The sequence below is a fragment of the Mobula hypostoma genome, chromosome 15 (genome assembly GCF_963921235.1).
Source record: "Mobula hypostoma chromosome 15, sMobHyp1.1, whole genome shotgun sequence".
NCBI classification, from domain to species: domain Eukaryota; kingdom Metazoa; phylum Chordata; class Chondrichthyes; order Myliobatiformes; family Myliobatidae; genus Mobula; species Mobula hypostoma.
In genome coordinates this window covers 2,392,269-2,418,865 of record NC_086111.1, presented here as the reverse complement: position 1 = coordinate 2,418,865, position 26,597 = coordinate 2,392,269, and the positions used below count along the sequence as shown (strand labels likewise).

At 40.9% G+C, this 26,597-nt stretch overlaps 2 protein-coding genes and 1 non-coding gene across 5 annotated transcripts in view; 1 reads left to right on the top strand and 2 right to left on the bottom strand.

Moving 5' to 3' along the window:
- The window catches only part of glt8d1 (glycosyltransferase 8 domain containing 1), a 43,917-nt gene extending 41,852 nt beyond the window's left edge, over positions 1-2,065 (top strand). For all 3 annotated transcript variants that reach the window (XM_063067609.1, XM_063067610.1, XM_063067611.1), the window contains one exon: positions 668-2,065. In XM_063067609.1, the coding sequence (XP_062923679.1) occupies positions 668-858 (191 nt within the window). In that variant the 3' untranslated portion in view covers positions 859-2,065. The remainder of the gene's footprint in view (positions 1-667) is intronic.
- A 6,638-nt stretch (positions 2,066-8,703) lies between these two features.
- Positions 8,704-26,583, bottom strand: gnl3 (G protein nucleolar 3). Its single transcript, XM_063067608.1, has 13 exons — positions 26,514-26,583; positions 26,360-26,418; positions 23,243-23,386; positions 21,928-22,038; positions 21,757-21,840; positions 21,167-21,302; positions 20,940-21,043; positions 19,563-19,698; positions 14,528-14,615; positions 13,664-13,841; positions 12,671-12,813; positions 12,381-12,502; positions 8,704-8,851 (listed from the first exon to the last, which is right to left on the bottom strand). Exons 1-13 carry the CDS (start codon positions 26,524-26,526, stop codon positions 8,706-8,708), a joined length of 1,464 nt encoding a protein of 487 aa, XP_062923678.1. The 5' UTR covers positions 26,527-26,583; the 3' UTR covers positions 8,704-8,705.
- On the bottom strand, positions 13,932-14,004 carry LOC134357182 (small nucleolar RNA SNORD19). Its single transcript, XR_010020539.1, has one exon. It is a non-coding gene; the product is annotated as a small nucleolar RNA SNORD19 (small nucleolar RNA).
- Positions 26,584-26,597: the final 14 nt, after the last annotated feature.

Here is a 26,597-nt window from a genome sequence, read left to right as displayed (position 1 = left end):
CCATATATGTGTACTGCCAAACAAAATTTCCAGAGGAATTTTTAAAATTAGAGGGTGGCAAATGTGTGGAATTCAATGCCAGATGGCTGTGGAGGCCATCATTGAGTACACTTAAAGCAAAGGTTGCTATGTTCTTGATTTGTAAGTCAAAATTTGGGAGGAAAAATAAATCCACCATGATGGAATTGTGGAACAGATTCAATGGGCCAAATTCTCGAATTATACTTGTATGTCTTATGGAAACTATACAAAGGCAACTTCTGTTTTACAGTATGAAATACTGGATGGAGAATGTCAGGACCCTCATGAATAATTCCAATGGCAATGCATCTGAATACAATTATGCTAAAGAGTGGAAGCCAATCATCCTCAGTCTAAAGGAGCTATGTGAAAGATATATAGTCTGACAAAAAATTTTACGAAGAGGAAATTAATAGTATGTTAACTCAATAACATTTCATTGTTTATAATTTGACATGGTTGGCTAATACCACAGGCCTGCTGAGAGACAAGGCAGAGTGTCAGTAAAATGTCCACATGAAGTCTGGTTTTGGATAATGTTGAGGTATCTCGATGATTGTATTCAAGATGTATTCTCTCCTGAGCTGTCTTCAACCACCAGCCCTCCTAGTTGAATATTCAACGAATGTATTTTTTTCTCTTGTAGGCTCCAGTGCTGGTACCAGGTATTCATCACATTTTATTAAAGCTGCCAAGTTGCTGCACTGGAATGGACGGTTCAAACCTTGGGGTCGTACTTCCCCTTACAGTGAAATATGGGATAAGTGGTATGTTCCAGATCCTACCGGAAAATTCCATCCAGTCCGTCGACACCCAGAGGAAGAGGATGCTCATTAGGAACAATATTGACTTCCAATTTAATCATTTCGTGAATTTTTGATAAAAAAGTACCTCTGCTCAGGAATTTATTTCTTAGGTCAATGTGTTGTTAAGATTAACTTTATATCAATACTTTGTATCAAAAAATGTTCAAATCCTGTGTAAACTAGTTCTAAAAATACATCAATATATTAATTTAACCCAGAAGAGTATTTGTATATATTGAATGCTTTAACTTTTAAGAATGTTGTCCAAATTACATTTCATTTCAATTAATGTTTAAAGAATGAAAGGGTAGCAATTTTTTTAATCAGCAAGTTGCTTTTGTCTCCTTTAGTATATGGTTAGAACTGAACCATCAGTACTAGGTTCTGGTAGGTTTCAGTTCGACAAATTTATATATTTACACTTTCATTTCAATTGGATAGATGCAGTTATATTGGCAATAGACTCAAACAATCAGGAACAGAAATTGCTCCAATATTACTGAATGTCTAAAAACAAGCTTCATTTTAACTTGATAAGTGTTTTCAGCATTTAGAAAATTATTTTCTTGATCAGCTTAAGCATTAGGTGAGCCAGCCTTTACAAGTTTGATTTAGAAAGACCACAAGACATAATTATCAAATTTCTAATGTCTACAGTGTTTTGGTTATATTAAAGTGTTACAAAGGTGCCATAGGTCAGTCAGAAATTCGCATCTCCCCCCTTCCCCCCAATTGGCTTGGCAGCAGCTAAAACTACTTAAATTTTAACCATTTTAAGAGCAGTTAAATCTTTCTGTGAATCTTGCTATCAAGCTGTCAATTTAGTTAAAATAGAAATAGCTGGAATTATCTGGATGGACTAATATCAACAATGAAAATTCACAAGTATTTCACATTGTTGAACCTTTCAGGTTATTTTCCAGTTTAACTTATACATTGCTGGAAAAAAAGAGCAACAACTCAAAGCTATAAATTTATTGTCTCATATCCTATATTTCACAAGTTAAGACAAATTCTTATTACAGTATAAAATTCAAAAGCCATTTTATAATTAAAATTGCATATTTATAAACAAACAGTGGAGTCCATTTCTTTTTATAACTCTGCATCGGGGGCTGCATGGGGTGAACACATCTGCACTGATCGTAGTCTTCAAATATAATCAATGCTGAAGTTCACTGATCTCTCACAGGACAGATCTATGTTTATACATTTTTGACTCAGGAGATTCATTTTCTCTGAAAGACAAAAAAAAAGTTTGAGAATATAAAAAATGAGAAGCCCAAGATGAAGTTTCCTTCACACAAATGCAACAAGGTTAATTTTGCTGCAATAATACAATTCAGGACCATTTTAAAGTGACGTCCACCTTTGGTTCACACTTCCTCTAGTATTTCCTTAATTTAAAACTGCAGGGGCAGAGATGGAAGAAGCTGTGATTGTCGAACAAAAACAGCCAACACAAAATAAAATCCAACCTGAAGCTTGTTTTTCAGAAGGCCTTTCGGAATTAGGTTTATTATCAACCTGCATGTGTTGTGAAATTTGTTAACATAGCAGCAGCAGTACAATGCTATATACATAACAGCAAGAAAAACTAATTAGTCAGTATATGTATACTGAATAGATTAAAAAGACAGCAAAAACAGAAATATATATATTTATGTAGTGAGGCAGTGTTCATGGGTTCAATGTCCATTTAAGAATCGTACAGCAGAGGGGAAGAAGCTATTCCTGAATCGCTGGGTGTGCACCTTCAGGCTTCTGTATCTCCTTCCTGAAAGTAACAATGAGAGGGCAGGCCTGGCTGGTGGAGGTCCTTAATAATAGAAGTTGCCTTTTTGAGCCACTGCTCCTTGAAGCTAATTTTACAACTTTCTATAGCTTATTTCCCTCTTGTGCAGTAGCCCCCCACACCAGACAGTGATGCAGCCTGTCAGAATGCTCACCACGGTACATCTATAGAAGTGATCTATAGGTAATAAACCAAATCTCTTCAAACTCCTAATGAAATATAGCCACGGTCATGCCTTTCTTGTAGCTGCATCGATATATTGTGACCAGGTTAGATCCTCAGAGATTGACACCCAGGAATTTGAAATTGCTCACTGTCTCCACTTCTGATCCCTCTAAGGATTGGTTTGTGTTCCCTCATCTTACCTTTCCTGGAGTCCACAATCAGCTCTTTTGTCTTACATTGAATGCAAGGTTATTGCTGTGACACCATTCAACTAGCTGGTATATCTCTGTCCTGTACGCCATCTCATCTCGTCTGAGATTCTACCAACAATAGTTGTATCACCAGCAAATTTATAGATGGTATTTGAGGTATACCTAACCACACAGTCATGGCTATAGAGGGAGTACAGCACATACCCAAGGGCTGTCAGTGTTGCTCATCAGTGAGGAGATATTATCACTGCTACACACAGGTTGTGGTCTTCTGGTTAGGAAGTCAAAGGTCCCATTGTAGAGGGAGGTATAGAGGCCCAAGTTCTGTAGCTGATCAATTAGGATTGTAGGAATGATGGTGTTTAACGCTGAACTATAGTCAATGAACAGCATCCTAATATCAATGTGGTATTGTCCAGGTGATTTAAGGCCATTGAGAAGGTGCCGCACATGAGGTTGCTTAACAAGTTAACAGGCCATGGTAATACACGAAAGATATTAGCATGGATAGAGCATTAGCTGATTGGCAGGAGGCAAAGAGTGGGAATAAAGGGAGCCTTTTCCGAATGGCTGTCGGTGACTAGTGTTCTGCAGGGGTCAGTGATGGGACCATTTTTTACATTGTATGTCAACAACTTGGATGGCAGAATTGGTGCCTTTGTGGCCAAGTTTGCGGATGATACAAGGATAGGTGAGAAGGCAGGTAGTGTTGAGGAAGCAGGGAGGCTGAAGGACAAATAATGGGCAAATAAGTGACAGATGGAACACAGTGTCAGGAAGTGTATGGTCATGCACTTTGGTAGAAGGAATAAAATGTAGAATATTTTCTAAATGGGGAGAAGATTCAAGCACAGGGGCTTTGGAGTCCTTATGCAGGATTCCCTAAAGGTTAACCTCACTTGGGAGTATTGTGAACAGTTTTGGCTCCCTTATCTAAGAAAAGAATGTGCTGACATTGAAAAAGTTCAGAGGAAGTCGACAAGAATGATTCTGGGAATGGAAGACTTATCATGTGAGCAGCAACTAATGGCTTGGAGCCTTTTCTCCTGGAATTCAGATGGGGAGGGGAATAAATCTCACTGAAATATATCGAAAGTTGAAAGGTCTAGATGGAATTTTCTATGATGGGGGAGTGTAGGATCAGAGGGCACAGCCTCAGAAAGAGAGACATCCAACTAGAATGGAGACAAGGAGGAATTTCTTTAGCTGGTGTATCTGAAATTCCTTGTCACAGGCGGCTGTGGAGGCCAGGTGTATTTAAAGTGGAGGTAGATGGCAGGGTTGAGAAGAAAATGGATCAGCCATGATGAAATGGCAGAGCAGATTTAATTAGACAAATGGCCCAAGTCTGCTCCCAAGTCTTAAGGTTTTATGATCTGTTGCTTTTTCTTGGAGGGGAGGGTTTCTATTTTTTTTTCCTTTGCAAAGGTTTGGCTACTGAGCTGTTTGCTTTAAACCCTTCCAATGAATCCTCATCTACTTCGGATTCTGCCTGAAGTGTTTAAACTTAAAAAAACAGGTAGCTTAAATTCAATAAATTTTCTTAACCCAACTATGTCACAATCATTCCTAGAAAAACAACTGCAACGAAGTTGAGCCACAGATCAGAGGACGTATCCACTTGGGAGTTTGTCATTTTAGCCAGACAGAATCTATAATCCTGCATTTATAGAACAGTATTGCACGGAAACAGGCTCTTTGGCCCACAATATGTGCTGGATCATTTAGATTAGTGATTTTGACCAACCCTTCTTGCAAACCATTATCACCTGCGATCATTCGTAGTTGAGTACAATTCTTCTCCTGCTGGTTGATCTGGTTACTTGTGGATTACAGATCGGCATCTTCAGTCATCTAGACCCACAAGTCAAATTGCAGTCGACAGGTATAGGTCACTGAAGTGTGGTGGATGTAGCTGGTTGGGCCTCTCACAGTCTCTTATTATGTTGAAGCTGCTTAGTCTCAGTGGCCAAGTATCCTTCAAGTTGTGCAGTCCCCTCATAGTCAGTCCTCCAGCTTTTCCCACCCTGTGCTAATTTCTCCCATGCAATCGGGTTGATGTGGCACTTCCTCAGGTGGGTCTTGATATTGTCCTTGAACCACTTTTTCTGCCCTCCAGGAGTGCACTTTGCATCCTTGAGTTGGCCAAACAGCAGCTGGTTAGGGAATCAGGCATATGGATGATGTGGCAGACCCATCACAATTGGTGTTGAGACATGACTATGGCTATGGAGTTAATGTTAGCTTCCTCCAGGATGCTGGAGTTAGTACGCCTGTTCTTCCAGCTAACTCTCCAAGTCTTTCGGAGGCATCTTTGATGTCAAGCCTCTAGGGATTTTATGTGCCTACTGTATGTTGTCCATGACGCCGCTCCATATGGCAAGGAGGGCTATAGGTATCCAAACCAGAAGCTTGATATCCCAGTTTTCAAAAACCTCCTTTCTCAGCGTGGCGAAATCTCCACTCGCATAGCCAATTATGCAATTTATTTCAAGGTCAGTGCTGTCTCTGGAAGGCTGTCAAGATAAGGGAAATAATCAGTGTGGATGGAGGTTTAGGAGCAGGTTGGTGTAGGACTTGGGTTTTCTTGATCAAGTCCCAGGAGCTTTATATACTCTGGCAAAGCATCCATCATGCACTGCAAATCCTCAGAGTGAGCTACGCCTGCATACCAGAGCTCCATAATTAGTCTTTGCCTTGTTAAGGAGCCCCCATCTGTCCTACAGAGAATCTGAACTCCTTATGGGAGATCTTGGCCTGTGAGGTGAAGAATGGCTGCAATGAAAACAACAAATAGAGCTGGGGCAATGATACATCCCTGTCTCAACCTGAAAAGGTGCTGTTTCAGAGCCTCTGTTACTGATGACTGTTGCACTCATACCATTGTGTTGAAGCTGCAGAATCTTGAGGCATTTCTGTGGGCACCCGATTTTGGACAGTACAGCCTCGAATGATTTTGTAACCTCCATGAACGCCATATAAGTGGGAGATTTTGTTTCCCGGCTTTCTCCTGCAATTGACGTGCTGTAAAAATCATGCCAGATGTTCCTCTGGCTGGATAGAAGACACACAGATTCAGGCAGAAGATCTTCTGCCAGAGGTGAAAACTCATCACATAAAATTTGGGTGAGTACCTTTCCTGTTGTAGAGGAGGGAGATGCCTCTATAGTTTCTACAGTTAGCTTTGTCACCCTTTTTGAAGAGAGTGACAATCAGGGCATCCGTGAGTTCAGCTAGAATCTTCTAGTCCCAGACTTGACAAGCAGGTCATGAAGCAATTTTGTGCCCCCTTCCCGAGGATCACTGCTGGAATTTCAACAGGTCCAGTAGCCTTGTGGTTCCTCAACTTCTAGCAAGCCGTCTGCACCTCCTTGATACAAGGAAGCTTACTCACATCTTCCTTCATGGGTCATTGGGGGAGCTGGTTGATGATTTCAATGTCAGTAGTGGAATTAAGTAGCTCCTGAAAGTGTTCCTTCCATTGAGAATTGATGGCATCATTTGGAGCAAAGGGGATGTAAACCAAGAGGGCCTATTTCTGTGCTACACTGTTCTATAAATGCAGGATTATGGATTCTGTCTGGCTAAAATGACCAACTCCCAAATCGACACATCCTCTGATTTGTGACTCAACTTTGTTGCAGTTGTGATTTTAGAAATGATTGTCACATGGTGGGGTGGCCCAGATCAGCGGTCCCCAACCACCGGGCCGCGGACCAGTACTGGGCCGCAAAGCATGTGCTACCGGGCCGCGAGGAAGCGATATGATTTGGCGACAGGAGTCAGCTGCACCTCTGATTCCCTGTCCTGGCCACTGTTGAGCCATTACGCATGCGAGGTTATTACTCGCACATCATCCATTTCAGCGCGGGAAGGAGATCAACTCCTCGAGCTTGCAAATGACGACGGGCTGAAAAGTATGTTTCACATAACATCTCTGCCGGCATTCTGGATCAAAGACAAGGCTAAAAATCCTGAGATAGCCACGAAAGCACTGAAAATGTTGCTTCCATTTCCAACATATCTCTGCAATGAATGCAACGAAAACGAAATTGCGGAATAGACTGGACATAAGGAACCCCCTTCGAGTATCGCTGTCTCCCATCACCCCTCAATAGGACCGTCTAGTTGCAGGGAAACAAGCCCAGGGCTCCCACTGTTTCAGCGATATTGGTATGTTGCAATGATTTCATATGTTCATACGGGGAAAATATGCGCTGCATGTTTAATATCCAAACATTATTTAAAATGTTATGATGGTATTCACTTATATAACAATTACAGCACGGAAACAGGCAATCTCTCCCCTTCTAGTCTGTGCCGAACGCTACTCTCACCTCGTCCCACCGACCTGCACTCAGCCCATTACCCTCCATTCCTTTCCTGTCCATATACCTATCCAATTTTTCTTTAAATGGTAATATCGAACCTGCCTCTACCACTTCTACTGGAAGTTCGTTTAACACTTACTTCAAGCTCCCCTGATAATTGACATCACTATATTCATGCGAGGAAAATATGCACTGTGTGTTTAATATTAAATTCGTTAGATAATCCCTTTTAGAAACGAAATTGAGTGTATTAGCCACTTATCACCAATATTCCGGTCGTGATTAACACCCCCTCCCCCGAACAGAATCGCCAAAAACGATTTGTAGAAAAAAATCGTACACGCATGCACAAGTCACGCATGCGCGCTGGTGCCCGCGCAAGGCTTCGTGATCATTGTAGTCTTTCTCGGGGTAAACCCAGCGTATTTGACTGCTACTCTTGTCCGTTGGCAACCCTACCACCCCACCCCCCGGTCGGCCGGTCCGCAAGAATATTGTCAATATGAAACCAGTCCGCAGTGCGAAAAAGGTTGGGGACCCCTGGCCTAGATCATTGTTCATCCCATTCTCATCACACACCCTCACTCCCAAAGACTTACATGCAGTTACTTTTCCTGTAAAAATGATTCCCTTCTGAATTTGGCTAAACCTGTGTACAATGTTTGTTATATTAATTTAGGTCACTACTTTATTGGCTTTGTAAATATCTGTACTTTAACCTTTTCTTGCAATCTCCAAATTTTGCATAGGCATCTTAGAAATACTGTTAGAATTAAAATATCTCACCTAGCCTCAAACTTCTTAGTTCAGTGGTAGTTAAACATCTTAATTTCAAAAATTCCAACTTTTAAGATAACTAGATTCCACACGATAATCATTTTATTCCAAAGCTATACAGTTTTCAATCGAAATTAGCCTCACTGGAATCATTGCTAAGAGTGTTTCCAGCTTGAAAATGCTTTTTATAATTAAGTACCAATAAAACTACCAAGAAAAAACAGTTCTTATATTAATTCATCACTTGGCTGATCATGAAAGATTAGATGAGGACCTGCAGAATCTCTCAAATGCCAGCTGAACGGAAATTAAAGGCAGCCAAAAATAGCAACCGACAAAAATTTTTTAAATCAAACTATTCGAAGAATTGAATGGCATTTTAAAGCTACAGCACATTTTTAAATACATCTAAAAAACCTACAGCACCCCACAAGTACATAAAATGCATTTCTTATCCAATATTTCTACTAGGAGTTATGGCAAGTTGGGATTTGCAAGTAGCAGTGAAAGCAATAACCTGACACTGTAATATTTATATTAATGCTCTTACATAAACATATCATTTTAACTTCCAAAATCCATGAAGATACCCTTACAATTAAGTTGTTATCTCTGAATCTTCTTCATCATCCTCTTCTTCCCCCGCATTCTGCAATTCCTTAGAGTCTCTTTTTGCAAGGAATCCATTTGTGGGTCCTGTAGAGTGGAAAACTATACTGCTCGCTGCATTTGGACATCTAACAACTAGCAAGGGGGAGGGGGTTGAAAAGAGGGATGACAGGGCAGGACAAGAAAGCAAATTAGTGACTTTCATTTGAAAGCAGGAATGTTCTAACGGAGATTTGTGCAATTAGGCTCTAATAATCTATTGCCATTTATTTCATATGCCGTTAGTCTAAAACTTTTTTTAAAAAAACAATCCCCTAGCCAATATCAACTGTGTATTCCACTGTTTCCTGATATTACATCAACCAGCAAAATTGCTTGTTATCTTGCAAATCATCTACAATCTGTGTCTATGTGTAACAAGCATATCAGTGGATTTTCATCTATAAATGGAAAATTGCTAATTTTTTCTTTACAATAAAAATCTACAACTGTGACGGTATCCTGAATGATCCCTTATGGACTGTACCTTTAAAAAGAGAGCAAGCAACGAGCAGCTCGTAGGTCCCCATGGTGACCAAGCACGGCGTTATTTGATGGACAGCTGGTGTTCAGCATGCTGAGATAAATACAAGGTCAGCTGGTTGTTAGACAGACACACATGGTTTTAGACACTGGATGAGCTTTGTGTGCCCACAGAAGAATGGGTTTTTGGAGTATCGATCGGGAGAATCGATCAGTGGCTCTCGCAGTGTGGAGAAGGGGTGACCAGTGGGAAGTTATCAGTGTGACCAACCCTCACCCGGGTTGATAGCTTCACCACAGAAGACGGTCTCCTTTTTGTGGTCACAATCGATGACTTTTAAGGATTTTGGAGGACAACGAAGGATCAACGGCATCGGCTTACTCGGACAACCACAACACCTCTCTCTCTCTCTCCCCAACACTACTCAACCAAATATCACAAACTGAACTGACTTCATTTACCTACTATCGTAAGACTGTATCCAATTACCCCCTAAGCTTGAAGAAGTTTGGGTTCTATATTTACACACCTGCATATGCCAAAGTTCTGCTAACCTGTTTGACTTATCTGATTTTATATTACTGTATTGCATAGTTAATAATAAAATAGCTTTAGTTAACAGCAATATCAGTCTCCAGGTGTATTGTATTTCTGCTGGTTCTTTAAACCCATTACGGGGTATGTAACAAAATTGGGGGCTCATCCTGGATCTGAACAAATTGGAGCCATTTTCAAATTATTTGGGGGCTTAATCGAGTTGATTGGGGAAAATCCCTTTTGATTTACTTGTGTAGCAGCAATGGATGTTGATAGATTGCTGGAAACGCCAACCTCTGAGGCACTAGAGGATGCCAGAAGGTTTGAGTTGTTGAGTATTGCTAAAGAGTTGAAACTTACTACGGTGAAATCAACAATGAGGGGGTCACAGATGCAGAGGATAATAGCCGAGTATTATGCATCTGAGGGTGTGTTTAAAGTGGAGGAGTTGGAGTTGTTTCCTGAAAGTAAACCTGGCGGGTTTGAGCACCAGTATTGGATGGAAAGATTAAGGATCGAGGCTGATGAAGCAGAAAGACAGAGGCAGTTCAAGCTGGAAAAGATAGAGAAATTGCAGCAAGGAGGTCCAGTGTCAGACCCTGATGATTTTCACAGCTTGAAAGAGCTGGTTTTGATTGAAGAATTTAAGAAGTATGTTCCAGATGATGTAAAGGCATACCCAGGTGAAAAGGATGCCGCTACCTTGCGAGAGTCTGCTAGGTTAGCAGACAAGGTTGTTTTAACCCATGAGGTTGAGTTTGCTCCAGATGAGAGTTTCCCAGAGAGTAGCTGGGAGGATTAGGGTAACCTGGAATTTGAAACTGGGACTAGTGATGAAGGCCTAGAAGAGGCAGCTGTCCCGTTTGCCTGTGTTCAGGTTGTTGAAGTACCTGTGAATTCACAGAGTACTGAACCTTGTGTTGAAACTCAGTTAAGGTCTGAGGTGTCTGACTTGGTTGAAAAGGAATGCAATCCTTTCGTATCAGATGGACTTGGTTCAGTGAATAAGGGGTTAACCTTGGTACCAGTGGAAATTGAGGATTCTCAGTCACTTGTGTTAGTTGGTGATGAGATGAAAACTGATGAGGTAAATGTCACTGAAGATATTGAGAAGGGTGCTGTTTCTGGACTTTTGAATAAAGCACCTGTGAAATCTGGATTTGGTTTCTGGACTGTTGACCTTGCTGAAGGAACAGTGGTTTGGTAACAAGGTGCCTGCTAGTCTGTTACAGTTTGTTTTGGAATTTAGAAATAAACAACATGGGGTTGTCTACCAAGTTTGTGGTGTGGAGGGACAAAACTTGAAGTGTTGTTTTGACCAGGAGGGACCATCTGTGGGTGTTACTATGGAAACCAGTAGAACTAACGACCTTGGAGATAAAATTAATAACTTGTTTGGAACAAAGGACTTATTTGGAAGTTCAGCCAATGGGCTTAGTTTGGAAAACATTGGTGATAAGCTAGCACCTGTGCAGCGTGAAGTTCAAGTAGTTATCTGAGCTGATAAGCAAGCTGATCACGTGATGGTTTAGTGTTCTGTGGTTAAGTGGAAAAGGGAAAATGGGTGACCAAATGCTATTTTGAATATAACAGGATCTAGTTTTACAGGAATTCGACTATTTTGTTACAAAGCATGTGAAAGATAAAGACAATAAATAACATGGTAGATTGAATGCCTGAATGTTAAGTTTAAAAGTAAAATAGAAACTAGCAATTGTATATGCTTCTGTAATGTGCTACATGTTAATCACATATGTATTGCACTATGCTTTGTAATCTGTATAAACTATAGACAAAAATTTTGCTCGTAGATCAAAATTTTTCTGAAAGGGAAGGAGGTGTGTCGGTATCCTGAATGATCCCTTATGGACTGTACCTTTAAAGAGAGAGAGAGGGTGCAATTGACTCAGAGAGCAACGAGCAGCTCGTGGGGTGCCATGGTGTCTGAAGGCGGCATTATTTGATGGACAGCTAGTGTTCAGCATGTTTGGATAAATGCACGGTCAGCTGGTTGTTAGCCAGACACACGTGGTTTTAGACACTGGATGAGCTTTGTGTGCCCACAGAAGGGTGGGTTTTTGGAGGATCGATCGGGAGAATCGATCAGTGGCTCTCGCCATGTGGAAAAGGGGTGACCGGTGGGAAGTTATCAGTGTGTCCAACCCTCACCTGGGTTGTTAGCTTCACCACAGAAGACGGTCTCCTTTTTGTGGTCACAGTCGGTGGCTTTTAAGGATTTCGGAGGAGAACGAAGGGTCGACGGCATCGGCTTACTCAGACAACCACAACACCTCTCTCTCTCTCCAGCACTACTCAACTACTCAAATGAAGTCAATTACCCCCTAAGATTGAAGAAGTTTGGGTTCTGTATTTACACACCTGTATATGCCAAAGTTCCGCTAACCTGTTTGATTTATCTGATTTTATATTACTGTATTGTGTAGTTACTAATAAAATAGCTTTAGTTAACAGCAATACCAGACTCCAGGTATATTCCATATCTGCTGGTTCTTTAAACCCATTATGGGGTACGTAACAACAACTAAAGAGATTCATACCAAAATCTTTTCTATTTTTCAACTGTTACATAAATTTAACAATTACCTTTAAGTGTATTCATATTGCCTTTCATAATTTCTCCAATATTGAAGCCACTTTCTGCTACATCCACACGTTTTGTGGTTATTTCTGTCGCTGGTGGACGGGTATAGTAACTAATCTTTGTCCTTAATTGAAAAGGAAAATTCCAATATTTTACTCTGCACAATTTATGTAAAATCTATTAGCGTGCTTCAGTTAAGCTTTGCCATTTAGAAAATTTCACTTATCTAAATAAACAACAAAATATTTTAAGCATGCAGTTAAAGTTCAGGCGGCAGCTATATTTTAGTTACCCAGTCCAATCACTAAGGATCATTTTGGCAGCTTTTTCAAGATCAGGCATCCCTCCTTTCTTTAATATACTCCTTTTCTGAGCCAGCAACGTTAAAAATTCCAATGGTGTTCGAAAATCTGGGATGTTATACTGTAACATAACCTGTTATAGAGAGAAGTTATAAACTATCAATGTGTGAAGTATGACAGAGTGAAGTACCAATCGAAGATGACATCTCCAACAGGTAGAACTTCATTGTAATTAAGGTTAGTACTATCCTTAACTGGATATTAGCAAACTGAAGCCAGCCTCCGATTTATAGTCTCAGACAAAATACTATGAACACGGGACCACAAGATACAAGAGCAGAATTAGGCCATTTGGCCCATCGAGTCTGTGCTGCTATTCCATCCCGGCTGATCCATTTTCCCTCAGTCCCAATTTCCTGCCTTGACCCCTGTATCCCTTCATGCCCTGATTAATCAAGAATCTATTAACCTCTGTCATAAATATACCCAATAACATAGCCTCCATAGCTGCACGTATCAACAAAGTCCACATTCACCACTCTCTAGCTAAAGAAACTCCCCCTCATCTCCGTTCTAAAAGGACACCCCTCTATGCTGAGGCCGTCTCCTCTGGTCTTTGACTCCCCACCATAGGAAACATCCTCCATGGTATTAACCTTATCAGACACACCTCTGATATCTTATACAAAAATCAAACTTCCTCCTCCAAGCATAATGTATTTTATCATAAATTATACAAAACAGAGATACTGAAAAAACTGAGTATTTGTTACAATAAATGAATACATACTTGTACTCCTTAGTCATTGATCAAAGAGTGAGATCAGAGTTGGATCTTTAGCAATCACACAATTTCAGAACACATTAGTCATCCTCATTTCTCACTCGCAATACAATAGTTTTATTAAATTGCATGGATTTGATTAAATTAACTTCAATTTAAACTTTCAAAAGCAACAGGAGGAAAAACTGAGAGATGGTACCTGCTGCTTATTGCAGTTCTTAAATATGTGCTCCACTGCAGCGGTAGGATTTTCAAATGCATCGACACTCGCAATGTTTCTCAAGGCCAAGGCAATGGCAGAGTTTGATGGAGAAGCAATAATACTTGGAGAGTCCAATAATTTGATCCTCTTGTCAATGTGTACCTCCTGCATAGACCTGTAGTTATAAAACTGCAGTTACCCTGGTGCCAATAGCTCAATACCATAAAAACTATTCTTATTCAAAGGTAATAAATTGCACCCTGTACTACTGAGTGAAATCAGAGTTGGATCTTTAGCAATCACAGAATATCAGGCTAAGAAAGTTGTCCTCATTTTTCACTCAGTTCCTTGACTTAAATTAACTTACCCACTGTTTAAAATGTAAGTATTTGAAGATCAAAAAACAATTACTAGATAAGCCAATTAATTTGCTAAGAGGGATAAATATTAAGATATTACTGCAGTGTTAAACCCAACAAAAGTTGATAAAGCAAGACAGGTTTCAATAGGCGTTACTAAACTCCTCTCATGTCAGGCATTAATTTTATCGGATTTCTAACATCACATTCTAATGTTCTCACAATAACCTCACTGAAATCTAAAGCATCTCTCACATGGAATGCATTACAGCAAGCATGTTCTTGGTAAAAGCACAAAAAGCTTTAAACTATCCCATTTCAGTTGCATTCCAAAGTCTAATGATATTATGAGGAACAAGTCTCCTGGCACAAATTCAACTTGATTTTGTTCTTTGCAACTTGAATATGGCTGATTATCCCAAGTTCTGTGCCACAACTACTTGATTTATTTAAACACACAAATATCCAAACTTCACATTTATATCAGGATATCACTTCTTACTTTGTAAGACCTTTCATTTGTCCCACATTGCAAGCTCTCATTTTCTTCAAGGTGTTAATTATACTGCTTTTCCCGACATTTGGAAAACCTGAAAAAAAGATTGTTTCATGAATGACAATATTGCATACATTGAATAGGACTACTTTGGATCTAGTTTTTGATTTAACCCACTACTCATTACTAAAACTACACTGTCTTCAATGCAAAATCCTTTACATATTGCATATTTTTTGAATTGAATTCAATTGACTGTATTTCTTACACCCTTCACATACATGAAAGTAAAAATCTTTACGTCTGTCTGAATGTGCAAAGTGCAAATTACAATTTGTAATAAATAGTATGTGCAGCAAGATATGCAACAGACCAGTCAATATAGCTTAGAAATTATGTCAACGTGAACTAATCCGTCTGATGGCCTGGTGGAAGAAGCTGTCCAGGAGCCTGTTGATCCTGGCTTTAATGCTGCGGTACCATTTCCCGGATGGTAGTAGCTGGAACAGTTTGTGGTTGGGGTGAGCCAGGTCCTCAGTGATTCTTCGGGCCCTTTTTATACACCTGTCTTTGTAAATGTCCAGAATAGTGGGAAATTCACATCTACAGACGCACTGGGCTGTCTGCATCACTCTCTGAAGAGTCCTGCGATTGAGGGAGGTACAGTTCCCATACCAGACAGCGATACAGCCCAGTCAGGATGCTCTCAATTGTGTCCCTGTAAAATGTTCCTAAGATTTGGGAACTTGCGCCAAACTTCAACTGTCTGAGGTGAAAGAGATGCTGTTAAGCTTTTGTCATCACACAGCCAGTACGTACAGACCAACTGAGATCCTCAGGGATGGTGTATACCGAGGAACTTGAAGCTGTGGTGAAAGAGATGCTGTTATGCTTTTGTCATCACACAGCCAGTATGTACAGACCAACTGAGATCCTCAGGGATGTGTATACCGAGGAACTTGAAGCTGTTCACCCTCTCAATCCCAGATCCATGGAAGTCAATAGGGGTGAGCCTATCTACGTTCCTTATGTAGTCCACAACCAGCTCCTTCGTTTTTACCACAACGAGGGAGAGGTTGCTTTCTCGACACCACAGTGTCAAGCTGATGACTTCTTCGCTGTAAGCTGCCTTGTTAATATGAGGTAAGGCCAATCAACGTAGAATCATCCGCAAATTTAAATTGGCAGATTGGAGCTGTGGGTGGTGACAAAGTCATGGGTTAGCTTATTAGATTCTGTAATTTGTTAAAATTTGTTTTTACTACAATGCTTAGCAAATAAATAAATAACTGGACTGCTCAGACGTGTGGATGTCAGCGAGTTAGACCGGTGGGAAGAATTTTAAAAGAAAACAGCCTTACAGGGTGGGCATCGGAGCAGGAGGGCTTTGGCTCAATGGGGCTTCGGCAATAATGTGTCCAGGCGAGGTAAGTTACTTGTGAAGAACAGGAATAAGACGCATGTCTGTGAGGCCGGTGTTCTATACTGGGTGCCAGATGTGGGATGTCCGGGAGATTCCCAGCCTCCCGGATGGCCACATCTGCACCAGGTGCATCGAGCTGCTGCTCCTTAAGGACAAGGTTAGGGAACTGGAGATGCGGCTCAATGCCGGGGCCCCGGGAAACAGGTAAGTGGGAAGCAGTCAGGAGGGGGAAGGGCAAGAGTCAGATACTAGAGAGTACCCCTGTGGCTGTCCTCCTTAACAATAAGTACTCCTGTTTGAGTATGGTCGGGGGGTTGGTGGAAATGACCTACCTGGGGGAAGCAAAGTGGCCGCACCTCTGGCACCTGGCACAGAGTCCAGCCCTGTGGCTCAGAAAGGTAGGGAAAGGAAGAGATTGGCAGCAGTGGTAGGGGACTCTACAGTTAGGGGGTCAGACAGGCAATTCTGTGGAAGCAGGAAAGAAACACAGATGGTAGTTTGTCTCCCAGGTGCCAGGGTCCAGGATATCCTGAAGTGGGAAGGTGAACAGCCAAAGGTCGTGGTACATATTGGAACCAACGCTATAGGTAGGAAAAGGGAGGAGGTCCTGAAAACAGACTACAGGGAGTTAGGAAAGAAGCTGAGAGGCAGGACGACAAGGGTAGTAATCTTGGGATTACTGCCTGTGCCACGTGACAGTGAATATAGGAATAGAGTGGGTAGAGTATAAATGCATGGCTGAGAGATTGGAGCAGGGGAAGGGATTCAGATTTCTGAATCACTCAGACCTCTTTTGGGGCAGGCGTGACCTGTACAATAAGGTTGACTTGCACTTGAATCTGAGGGGGACCAATATCCTGACAGGGAGGTTTGCCAAGGCTATCAGGGAAGAGTTTGAACTAGTACTGATGGGGGAGGGGAACCAAACTGAAGGGATGGAAGCAGGGGCAGTTGGCTCACAAATAGAGAAAACTTGTAGGCAGTGCGAGAGGGAGGATAGGCAGGCGACAGAGAAGGGATGCACTCAGATTGATGATTTGAGATGTGCCTACTTTAACGCAAGGAGTATCATGAACAAAGCAGATGTACTTAGAACGTGGTTACCAATACTTGGAGCTATGATGTTGTGACCAATACAGAGACTTGGATGGCTCAGGGGCAGGAATAGCTACTTAGAGAGCCAGGCTCTAGATGCTTCAGAAAGTACAAGGAGGGAGGCAAAAGAGGTGGAGGCGTGGCACTGCTGATCAGAGATAGTGGCACAGCTGCAGAAAAAGAGGAAGTCATGGAGGGATTGTCTACTGAGTCTCTGTGGGTGGAAGTTAGGAACAGGAAGGGGTCAATAACCCTACTGGGTGTTTTTTTTTTAAATAGACTACCCAATAGTAACAGGGACATCAAGGAGCAGATAGGGAGACAGATTCTGGAATGGTACAATAACAACAGGGTTGCTGTGGTGGGTGATTTTAATTTCCCCAATGTTGACTGGCATCACCCAAGAGCAAGGGGTTTAGATGGGGTGGAATTTGTTAGGTGTGTTCAGGAAGGTTTTCCAACACAACATATAGATAAGCCTACAAGAGGTTGTACTTGATCTGGTATTGGGAAATGAACCTAGTAAAGTGTCAGGTCTCTCAGTGGAAAGATAGTGATCATAATCCTATCTCCTTTACCATAGCATTGGAGAGGGATAGGAGCAGACAAGTCAGGAAAAGGTTTAATTAGAGCAAGGGGAAAAATGAAGCTATCAGGCAGGAACTTGGAAGCATAAATTTGGAGCAGATGTTCTCAGGGAAATGGACGTCAGAAATGTGGCAAATGTTCAGGGTATATTTGTGTGGCGTTCTGCATAGGTATGTTCCAATGAGACAGGGAAAGGAAGGTAGGGTACAGGACCCATGGTGTACAAAGGTTGTTGAAAATCTAGTCAGGAAGAGAAGCTTATAAAAGGTTCAAAAAATAGGTAATGATAGAAATCTGGAAAATTTTAAGGCTAGCAGGATTAAGGAAAACCCCAAGGAATTCTACAAGTATGTGAAAAGCAAGAGAATAAGACGCAAGAGAATAGGACCAATCAAGTGTGACAGTGGAAAAGTGTGTATGGAACCGGAGGAGGTAGTGAAGGTACTTAATGAATACTTTTGCTTCAGTATTCACTACATAAAAGGACCTTGGCAATTTTAGGGATTACTTACAGTGGACTGAAAAGCTTGAGCCTTACAGACATTAAGAAAGAGGGCATACTGAAGCTTTAGGAAAGCATCAAGTTGGATAAGTCGCCGGGACCGGACGAGATGTACCCCAGGCTACTATAGGAGGCGAGGGAGGAGATTGCTGAGCCTCTGGTGATGATCTTTGCAACATCAATGGGGACAGGAGAGGTTCCGGATGATTGGAGGGTTGCAGATGTTGTTCCATTATTCAAGAAAGGGAGTAGAGATAGCCCAGGAAATTATAGACCAGTGAGTCTCACTTCAGTGTTTATAAGTTGGTGGAAGAGATCCTGAGAGGCAGGATTTATGAACATTTGGAAAGGCACATGGTTAAGAATAGTCGGCATGGCTTTGTCAAAGGCAGATCATGCCTTACGAGCCTGCTTGAATTTTTTGAAGATGTGACTGAACACATTGATGAAGGTAGAGCCATTGATGTAATATATATGAATTTCAGCAAGGCATTTGATAAAATACCCCAAGCAAAGCTTATTGAGAGAATTTTTATAAATGACCTGGATGAGGAAGTTGAGGGATGGGTTAGTAAATTTGCTGAGGACACACTTGGGGTTGTTGTGGATAGTGTGGAGGGCTGTCAGAGGTTACAGCAGGACATCAATAGGAGGCAAAACCGGGCTGAGAAATGACAGATGGAGTTCAACCCAGATAAGTATGAGGTGCAAACACCAAGAAATCTGCAGATGCTGGAATTTCAAGCAACACACATAAAAGTTGCTGGTGAACGCAGGCCAGACAGCATCTCTAGGAAGAGGTACAGTCGACGTTTCGGGCCGAGTCCTGAAGAAGGGTCTCGGCCCGAAACGGCGACTGTACCTCTTCCTAGAGATGCTGCCTGGCCGGCTGTGTGTGTGTTTGTGTGTGTTGCTAAGTATGAGGTGGTTCATTTTGGTAGGTCAAATGTGATGGCAAAATATAGTATTAATGGCAAGACTCCTGGCAGTGTGGAGGATCAGAGGGATCTCGGGGTCCGAGTCCATAGGATACTCAAAGCTGCTGCGCAGGTTGACTGTGTGGTTAAGGCATACGGTGTATTGGGCTTCATCAACCATGGGATTGAGTTCAAGAGCCAAGAGGTAATGTTACAGCTGTATAGGACCCTGTTCAGACTCTAGGTAATTTCTAAAGTAAGTACACGTTCGGCACAGCATTGTGGGCTGAAGGGCCTGTATTGTACTGTAGGTTTTCTATGTTTCTATATAGGAATTTACATTACAGGATAGGTAAGGGATACAAAAAATTTGTAAAATAGATTGTATTAATCCTTTCAAAGGATAAGCAATGGCATTTGAAAAATATCCCAGTGATTTTGACAGTTAACTTCTGAAAATTTCAAATTCACAATTACACCATTAACTTTAAATTTGAATGAGCAGTACACACTTACCTACAACACCAACTTTAATGCTTTTCAATTTTTGTATTCTGCAGTAGCTACCAAGCAAATTTAAAAGATTTTCATCACCAGCACACACAGTGCTATGGGATATTTCCATACCTATATTAAAGTTTTTCTTCTTCACCTGTTCAAAATAGAAGTAATTTATAGAATTTAGAATGAAGCTAAAATTGAAACTATTTTTGGCTATGATCTAATTAACTACCATCAAGATCACTGCAATCACGTTAATAGCAAAACATATTAGTAACCCACTGCATTTTTTAAGGAAGTGAAAGACTAAATTGATGCTCTGTAATTTTCATATGCTAATCTCTGATCAGAACAGCTAGTCCATGATGTTAAGATTCTGAGTGGGAATTGGAGAGTAACCCATGTAATCATTACAACCCATTATATTACTCTGTGGAGTAAAATCAGCAATGAGCAGCCAAAGAACTGTACATGCAGGACTTCTCAGTCTGTAGGAGATTTACAAATATGGGCAGGGAAATGCCAGATGGAATTTAACCCAGGGAAACATAAAGGGTTACACCTTGGTAGTTATGCTGACTAGTAAACGCTAGTTAGGCCACACCTGTAGTACTGCATACAGTTCTGGTTGCCCCATTTTAGGAAGGCTGAGGCTTTGGAGGTTTACTAGGACATTGCCTGGACTCGAGGGCATGTGCTATAGTGAAAGTTTGGACTAATGAGAGTTGTTTTCTCTGAAGGGTCACAGACTGTGGGGAGATCTGATAGAGAGTTTTATATTGAGAGAGGCATAGATAAGAGTATCCTTTGCCAAGGGTTGAGATGTTTAATTTCAAAGGAGAAGTGAAAGGCATGGAGTGGTGGGTGCATGGGATGCGCTGGCTGGGGTAGTGGTGGAAGCAGAAACATCAGGGACACTGATGAGACATTTAGATAGGCATATGAATGAGGGGAAAGGGAAGGAATGGACTTTGCATAAACAGGAAACATTCGTTTAGATAGCCATTTGATTACTCATTTAATTGGTTTTAAGGGCTCATTTCTGTGCTGGACATAATACTGCTTTATCATGTCCAAATAAAGCAGTACGTCAAGGCAAAATTCTACACAGCTAATTTGATTATTTTTGTATTTGCAACTTCAGCAGGATTGTGCTGGTTAATCTTTAAGTAAGGACAATATTTTAGGAGTATATAGTTTTAAAAATGTTCCAAAATAGATTCAAGAAATCTCAGAAAGAAGAATTTTTAAATTAACTGCATAAAATCAGAGTTGGATCTTACTCTTCATATATATCAAGAGCTAAAACAACTTCATCAACTTTCATGGCAGTTCATAAAGTTAACAGAGCATTTCATAAAGTTAGACTGGAACTTCTTTTGGGAAACATACCATTGTTCTGTCTTGCAGATGCGTGGATGATTTGAAAGCTACAGTAGGAAATTCATTTCCCAAATATTTCAGCCATCTCTCTGCATTCTCCTTTGGCACTAAATCTAAAAAGTAAAGAACAATGATTCCTACTTTGCAAGAGCCAAAATCTAAATGGGCACACTCTAATGCCAATTCTATTATCAATATTGTTTTGAAAAGGTTATGCAGTGAAGGTATGATCTTACCAACTTTGTTTATTACAAGGACTAGCTGCTTCTTTCTCTCAGACTGTAAGACTGCCTGCTCCACCTGAGGACATCTGTAACCAAGAGGATCTCTGGCATCAACCACCTCTAGAACCACATCTGAGGCATCAATCACCTAGTAAGTTACACGAAACAATTATAATACCCAAGGCACAACGAAGCATTCGTTGCTTTGTTTCATGTCTAGTTTTGACAGTCTCCTCAAATTTAATAGGAAAATAAATGGCATTCACTGAGGATTAGAAATTAAGTGTGCAGTAATGGGGTGAGTGGATATCAGATTTAAATGGATTTTTTCAAATAGATTTTTAAAAACCTATTTTAAAAAGCTCATTTTTAATTACCTTGTTCTGAAAAGCAAAACTTCCACAGCTAACTTACGGAGTTAAATCTGCACCTTCAGATGGTGAAATTTCCAGACTTAACTTTACATTTCTACATTTTATATAATAGTAATAATGGCATGTTAAACAAATCTTACAACTTCCAAGTCAATTTACAATTTTGCTTTAATTAATACAAAATAGCAGTTATTATGGCAAATATACTTTCTCCACTAAACTACACACCTTGTTCAGTTCCCCACCTAGAGATTTTCTTGAGTTTTTCTCTTCAAATTTAACTAGCGTTTTCTGTTCCTTTATCGGAGCACACTGAGAAGAAATAATAGACAGAAGTTTCACAAATAGAAAGTAGAGATTCTACTAGTTTAAAACATTTGCTATTACAGGAATTTGTACCTTAAGAGGCTTCTCAATAATATCAGGATTTCCCTTCTTGGATTCCAGTTTCCTTTTCTTTGCAACTTCTTTCTGCCTGGCAAGCTTCTGTTTTTGCTTCAGTTCTTCAAGCTAGAAGAAATCAAATTTGATTAAGTCCATGGGACTTGACAGTTCTAGCACTTTGCTGCATTTCTAATTGCATGGGTATAGAGCAGAGCTACTCCCAGTTCAGTCTGATTTCCCCCCATTAAAATACACTTCAAAACATTTCATAAAATGTTTAACAGAAGACACTGAAGCACAGTATTTGTGAATCTTACAACACAGAACATGGAGAGAGAAACAAATGTCCCAGATTCATAAAGTCCATCCCTGAAACATTAACTCTTTCTCTGCACAGATGCTGTCTGACCTGCTAAGTCGCTCAACCTTCACTTTCCAAGGACAGAGAATTCCTTTGATCTGTAAACATTGAGAGACAAAATTCTAGCAAGGGGACACATCAACGTCACATCTGCAATATTAAGATCAGCGAGCTTCATGAGATCTTCCCGGGCTGGCGGGACTGTCATATGTCAAAAGATTGGAGCGACTGGGCTTGTATACTCTGGAAATTAGAAGGCTGAGAGGGGATCTTATTGAGACATATAAGATTATTAAGGGATTGGACATGCTGGAGGCAGGAAGCATGTTCCCGCTGATGGGTGAGTCCAGAACCAGAGGCCACAGTCTAAGAATTAGGGGTAGGCCATTTAGAACGGAGTTGAGGAAAAACTTTCTCACCCAGAGAGTGGTGGATATATGGAATGCTCTGCCCCAGAAGGCTGTGGAGGCCAAGTCTCTGGATGCTTTCAAAAAAAAAGAGATGGATAGAGCTCTTAAAGATAGTGGAATCAAAGGTTATGGGGATAAGGCAGGAACTGGATACTGATTGTGGATGATCAGCCATGATCACAGTGAATGGCGGTGCTGGCTCGAAGGGCTGAATGGCCTACTCCTGCACCTATTGACTATTCTACACTCTAGGAGAACTTAGTCCTAATATGTGTGAGGCTCCATGTTAGAACCTACAACCAGGAGGTACAATCTCAGGAGAAGGGATTAAGCCGAAGGCAGGAAGACTTGAGTCACCAAATTTTCTTTCCTAAGGGCAGCAAATATGCCAGGTCAAGAGTGATTTTGGACTTAAGGTTCAATGAGTTAGAACCGAAAAATCAGATCAGATTATAGGAGGCGTGAGACAAAGGGGGAAAAAAATACACATTGGCAAAATGGGCATAAACCATAGTATAAGAAATACAGAATAATGAATTTCTAGACAAAGCCCTCTTACTTTTTGTTTTCTTTGTTCAGCTTCGTGAAGAATATCTTCTTTAAATGGAGCATCATTAGGAACACCGGGGTCTTTTCGAAATTTTTTAGTTTTATTTCCTTGTTTCTTTGCTTCCTTTCGTACTTTACGTTTATGTTCACGAACCTAGAAAATAAACTGAAAGATTAGTGAAAGGCCAACAATCCCTAAGAATTAGTAAAATAAATGTCCAATGGTAAGTGATGTACTAGAATCCCTCATTTGCATCTTTATCTTACCTTAGTTCCCAGATGTGAACAGAAAAGCTGTACAAAGCTTTCAAGGGCTGCGTTCAGCTTGGGTGACTGTACAATGTCTGCACACCGTGCCTTGTCATTTTATCATCTCAACTCTCACTTTATTGAACTATCACACTCAGAAAAGACTGTTCAAGAGGGACTCCAGCCCTCAAAAGTTTTATTCAGCTTGAGGCCGCAGTGGCTAAACCCCTATCAGCACACCATTTTAATTCTTGCCATGCTGCAACTTCCAAATGTTTTGTAGTGTATTTTAATGGGGGAAAAACAAACTGAAGTTGGAGTACCTGTACTCTATACCCATGTAATTAGAAATGCAGCAAAGTGCTGGAAATGTCAGGTCCCATGGACTTTTATCAAATTTGATTTTTTTTCCAGCTTGAAGAACTAAAGCAGAAACAAAAGCTTGCCAGGCAGAAAGTTGCAAAGTTGATTGTGACTAAAAGTGCAACCAATACTCCAGCTCAGCCCTTCCATCTACCACATACACGCTGACTAGCAAGCATACATTTAGGGAGAAGGAGGCTGTCTAGCTGATGGGTGGAGCCAGGTGAGTGGGAAAGGTAAAAGGCTGGAGAAGGAGGAATCTGATAGGAGAGGAGTGTGAGAGAAAGGGAAGAAGGGTATCAGGAGGAGATGCTAGGCAGGTGAAGAGGAGCAAGAGGGCAGAGTGGGGAATGAAGGAAAATTAGAAAGCTTTTGGCAAGAACAGGCCATTCAGCCCAACAAAGCTTGCTAAATTCCAATTCAGTGTGTTGAAATGACTATCCAGTTTAGATTTGAAAGTCTCTTAAGGTACTACTGTCAAATACACAACCAGGTAGTCCTACCCTACCAACCTGGAATGAGTCTAGTCGCCTTTCTCTAAACTCTTCACATCCCTCACACAATATGGAGACCAAAATTGTACACAGTAATCACGGTGTGGCCTCATAAATGCATTATACAGCTTAAGAACGTTGGTAGACTTGAACACCACTGAGCACATTATATAGCGCAACATTATTAACCTTCCTGATCGCTTCTGCGATTTGTCTAGATGTGAACAGTGATGAATCTACCAGGACATCCAAATCCTTCTCATACAGGGCACTTTCTAACTCCGGACCACGCATTCTATTTATTTCTAATATTTCTGCTTCCCACATGCCATATTTAACATTTACTTACATTAAATTTCATGTGCCATTTGTCTGCCCACATCTGGATTTTGTTTAACTGTATTGATTCTGCTGCCTGAATGTTACCAGCCCACCCAATTACGTGTCATCTGCAAAATTTATTAATTTGTTATCCAAATCATTGATGCAAATTAAAAACAGCAACAGCCCCAAAACTGAACCCCGTGGAACCCCACTTTTATCATCTAGGTGTGAAAATAATCCTCTCATTTTCTGTTTCTGAGCCAATTCTGCACCCATTTGCACACCTCACCTCAAATCCCTACCTCCTGTAATTTGATTATTAACCCCTCATGGGGTACTTTGTCAAAAGCCTTCTGAAAGTCCAAGTAAAGATGATCAACCCCTCTATTGTTATCATAAATTTCAGTTGCCTCTTCATAGAACCCCAGCGTATTAGTGAAACATAAGTTCTCCTTTCTGAACCCATGCTGCTTTCTGCCAACATGCCTGCTCTTGTCAGCTGTTTTACATCTCATTCTTAATTACTGTTTCATTATCTTACCTACAATACATATTAAGCTTACTGGTCGAGTTACCAAGGTCAGTGCAGTCACCCTTCTGATGTACTGGGATGTTAGCCCATTTCCATGCCTACGGATTCATCAGTCTTCACTGACTTTTGGAAATTACATGTTAGGGGTTTTTGTACATATAACCACACACTTGGATATATATTGTCTGGCCCCAGAGATTTATCACCTTTCAGACTTTTCAGCTGAAGCAGGGCCTCGCTTTCTGAGGTCTCTAAGCCACTTAAAACAACCTTATTTTCCTCTACACTTTCTGGCCTATTCCTAACATTTTTGTAGGTGAACACTTGAGCAAAATACAGTTAAGAGTATCCGCTATGTCCAATGGAATCTCACTACATACTATCATTCCTATCACAAGCTCACATGAACTCCTTTGCAACACACATAAAAGTTGCTGGTGAACGCAGCAGGCCAGGCAGCATCTCTAGGAAGAGGTGCAGTCGACGTTTCAGGCCAAGACCCTTCGTCAGGACTAACTGAAGTCTACCCTTCCTTCAGTTAGTCCTGACGAAGGGTCTTGGCCTGAAACGTCGACTGCACCTCTTCCTAGAGATGCTGCCTGGCCTGCTGCGTTCACCAGCAACTTTTACGTGTGTTGCTTGAATTTCCAGCATCTGCAGAATTCCTGTTGTTTGCGTTTAAATGAACTCCTTTGCTTTTTCACTGCACCAATAATAAGCTGCCAGTTTCCATTGGATCGTTGGGGTTTTAGTTTCTGAAACAACTTGCCATATCTTGCAAAAATGCATGTATGAAATGTGCTCCCCTATTAACATTCTTTATTACGTTTTATAACATACAGGCCTTTGGGCAAAAGATGTGCCGAACTTTAAACTTACTCTAAGAGCAACCTAACCCTTGCTCCCACAGAGCCCATCACTTTTATTCATCTATCTAGAATTGCAAGAAAAACATTTTTAATGTTTTCATTGTCCTGTCGTTTACCATAAGGGATGTTGTTTTTCCCCTTTATGACCATGCTCACAAAAACTAGTATTTTGAGAAACAATTGAATGGAATTCGATACCGTGAGGAAACGTTTAAAGCAAATTCTCACACTTTTAATGGGAAACTTTCCAACCTTTGGCACGTGTCTTACAAGGCCCGAAATCGGCTCTCACTCACCTTTCTTTGGATCTTGTATTTCTTGTGACAAGACAGGCGTTTACTGGCCTTTTTTAATTCTGTAGTAAACACAACAAAATGAATTAGCAAATCAGTGAATAAAAACGGTGAGATTGCCAAGTTTATAAAAGCAAACACCCGCCGCCCCACTCACTCGGCCGCTTCATGCTGTCCCGACACAACACCACGTGACCTACTCCCGGCGACCAGCCGTCAACACTGTCGGCACGTCAGTGTC

Excerpts from the sequence above, each read along its gene's own strand:
- gnl3 (XM_063067608.1), bottom strand. Across the intron at positions 23,387-26,359 it reads AATACAAGATCCAAAGAAAG|GTTCGTGAACATAAACGTAA; the intron begins GTGAGTGAGAGC and ends TTTATTTTCTAG. Across the intron at positions 12,503-12,670 it reads ATCCTTAGTGATTGGACTGG|GACAAAGATTAGTTACTATA; the intron begins GTAACTAAAATA and ends TTTTCAATTAAG.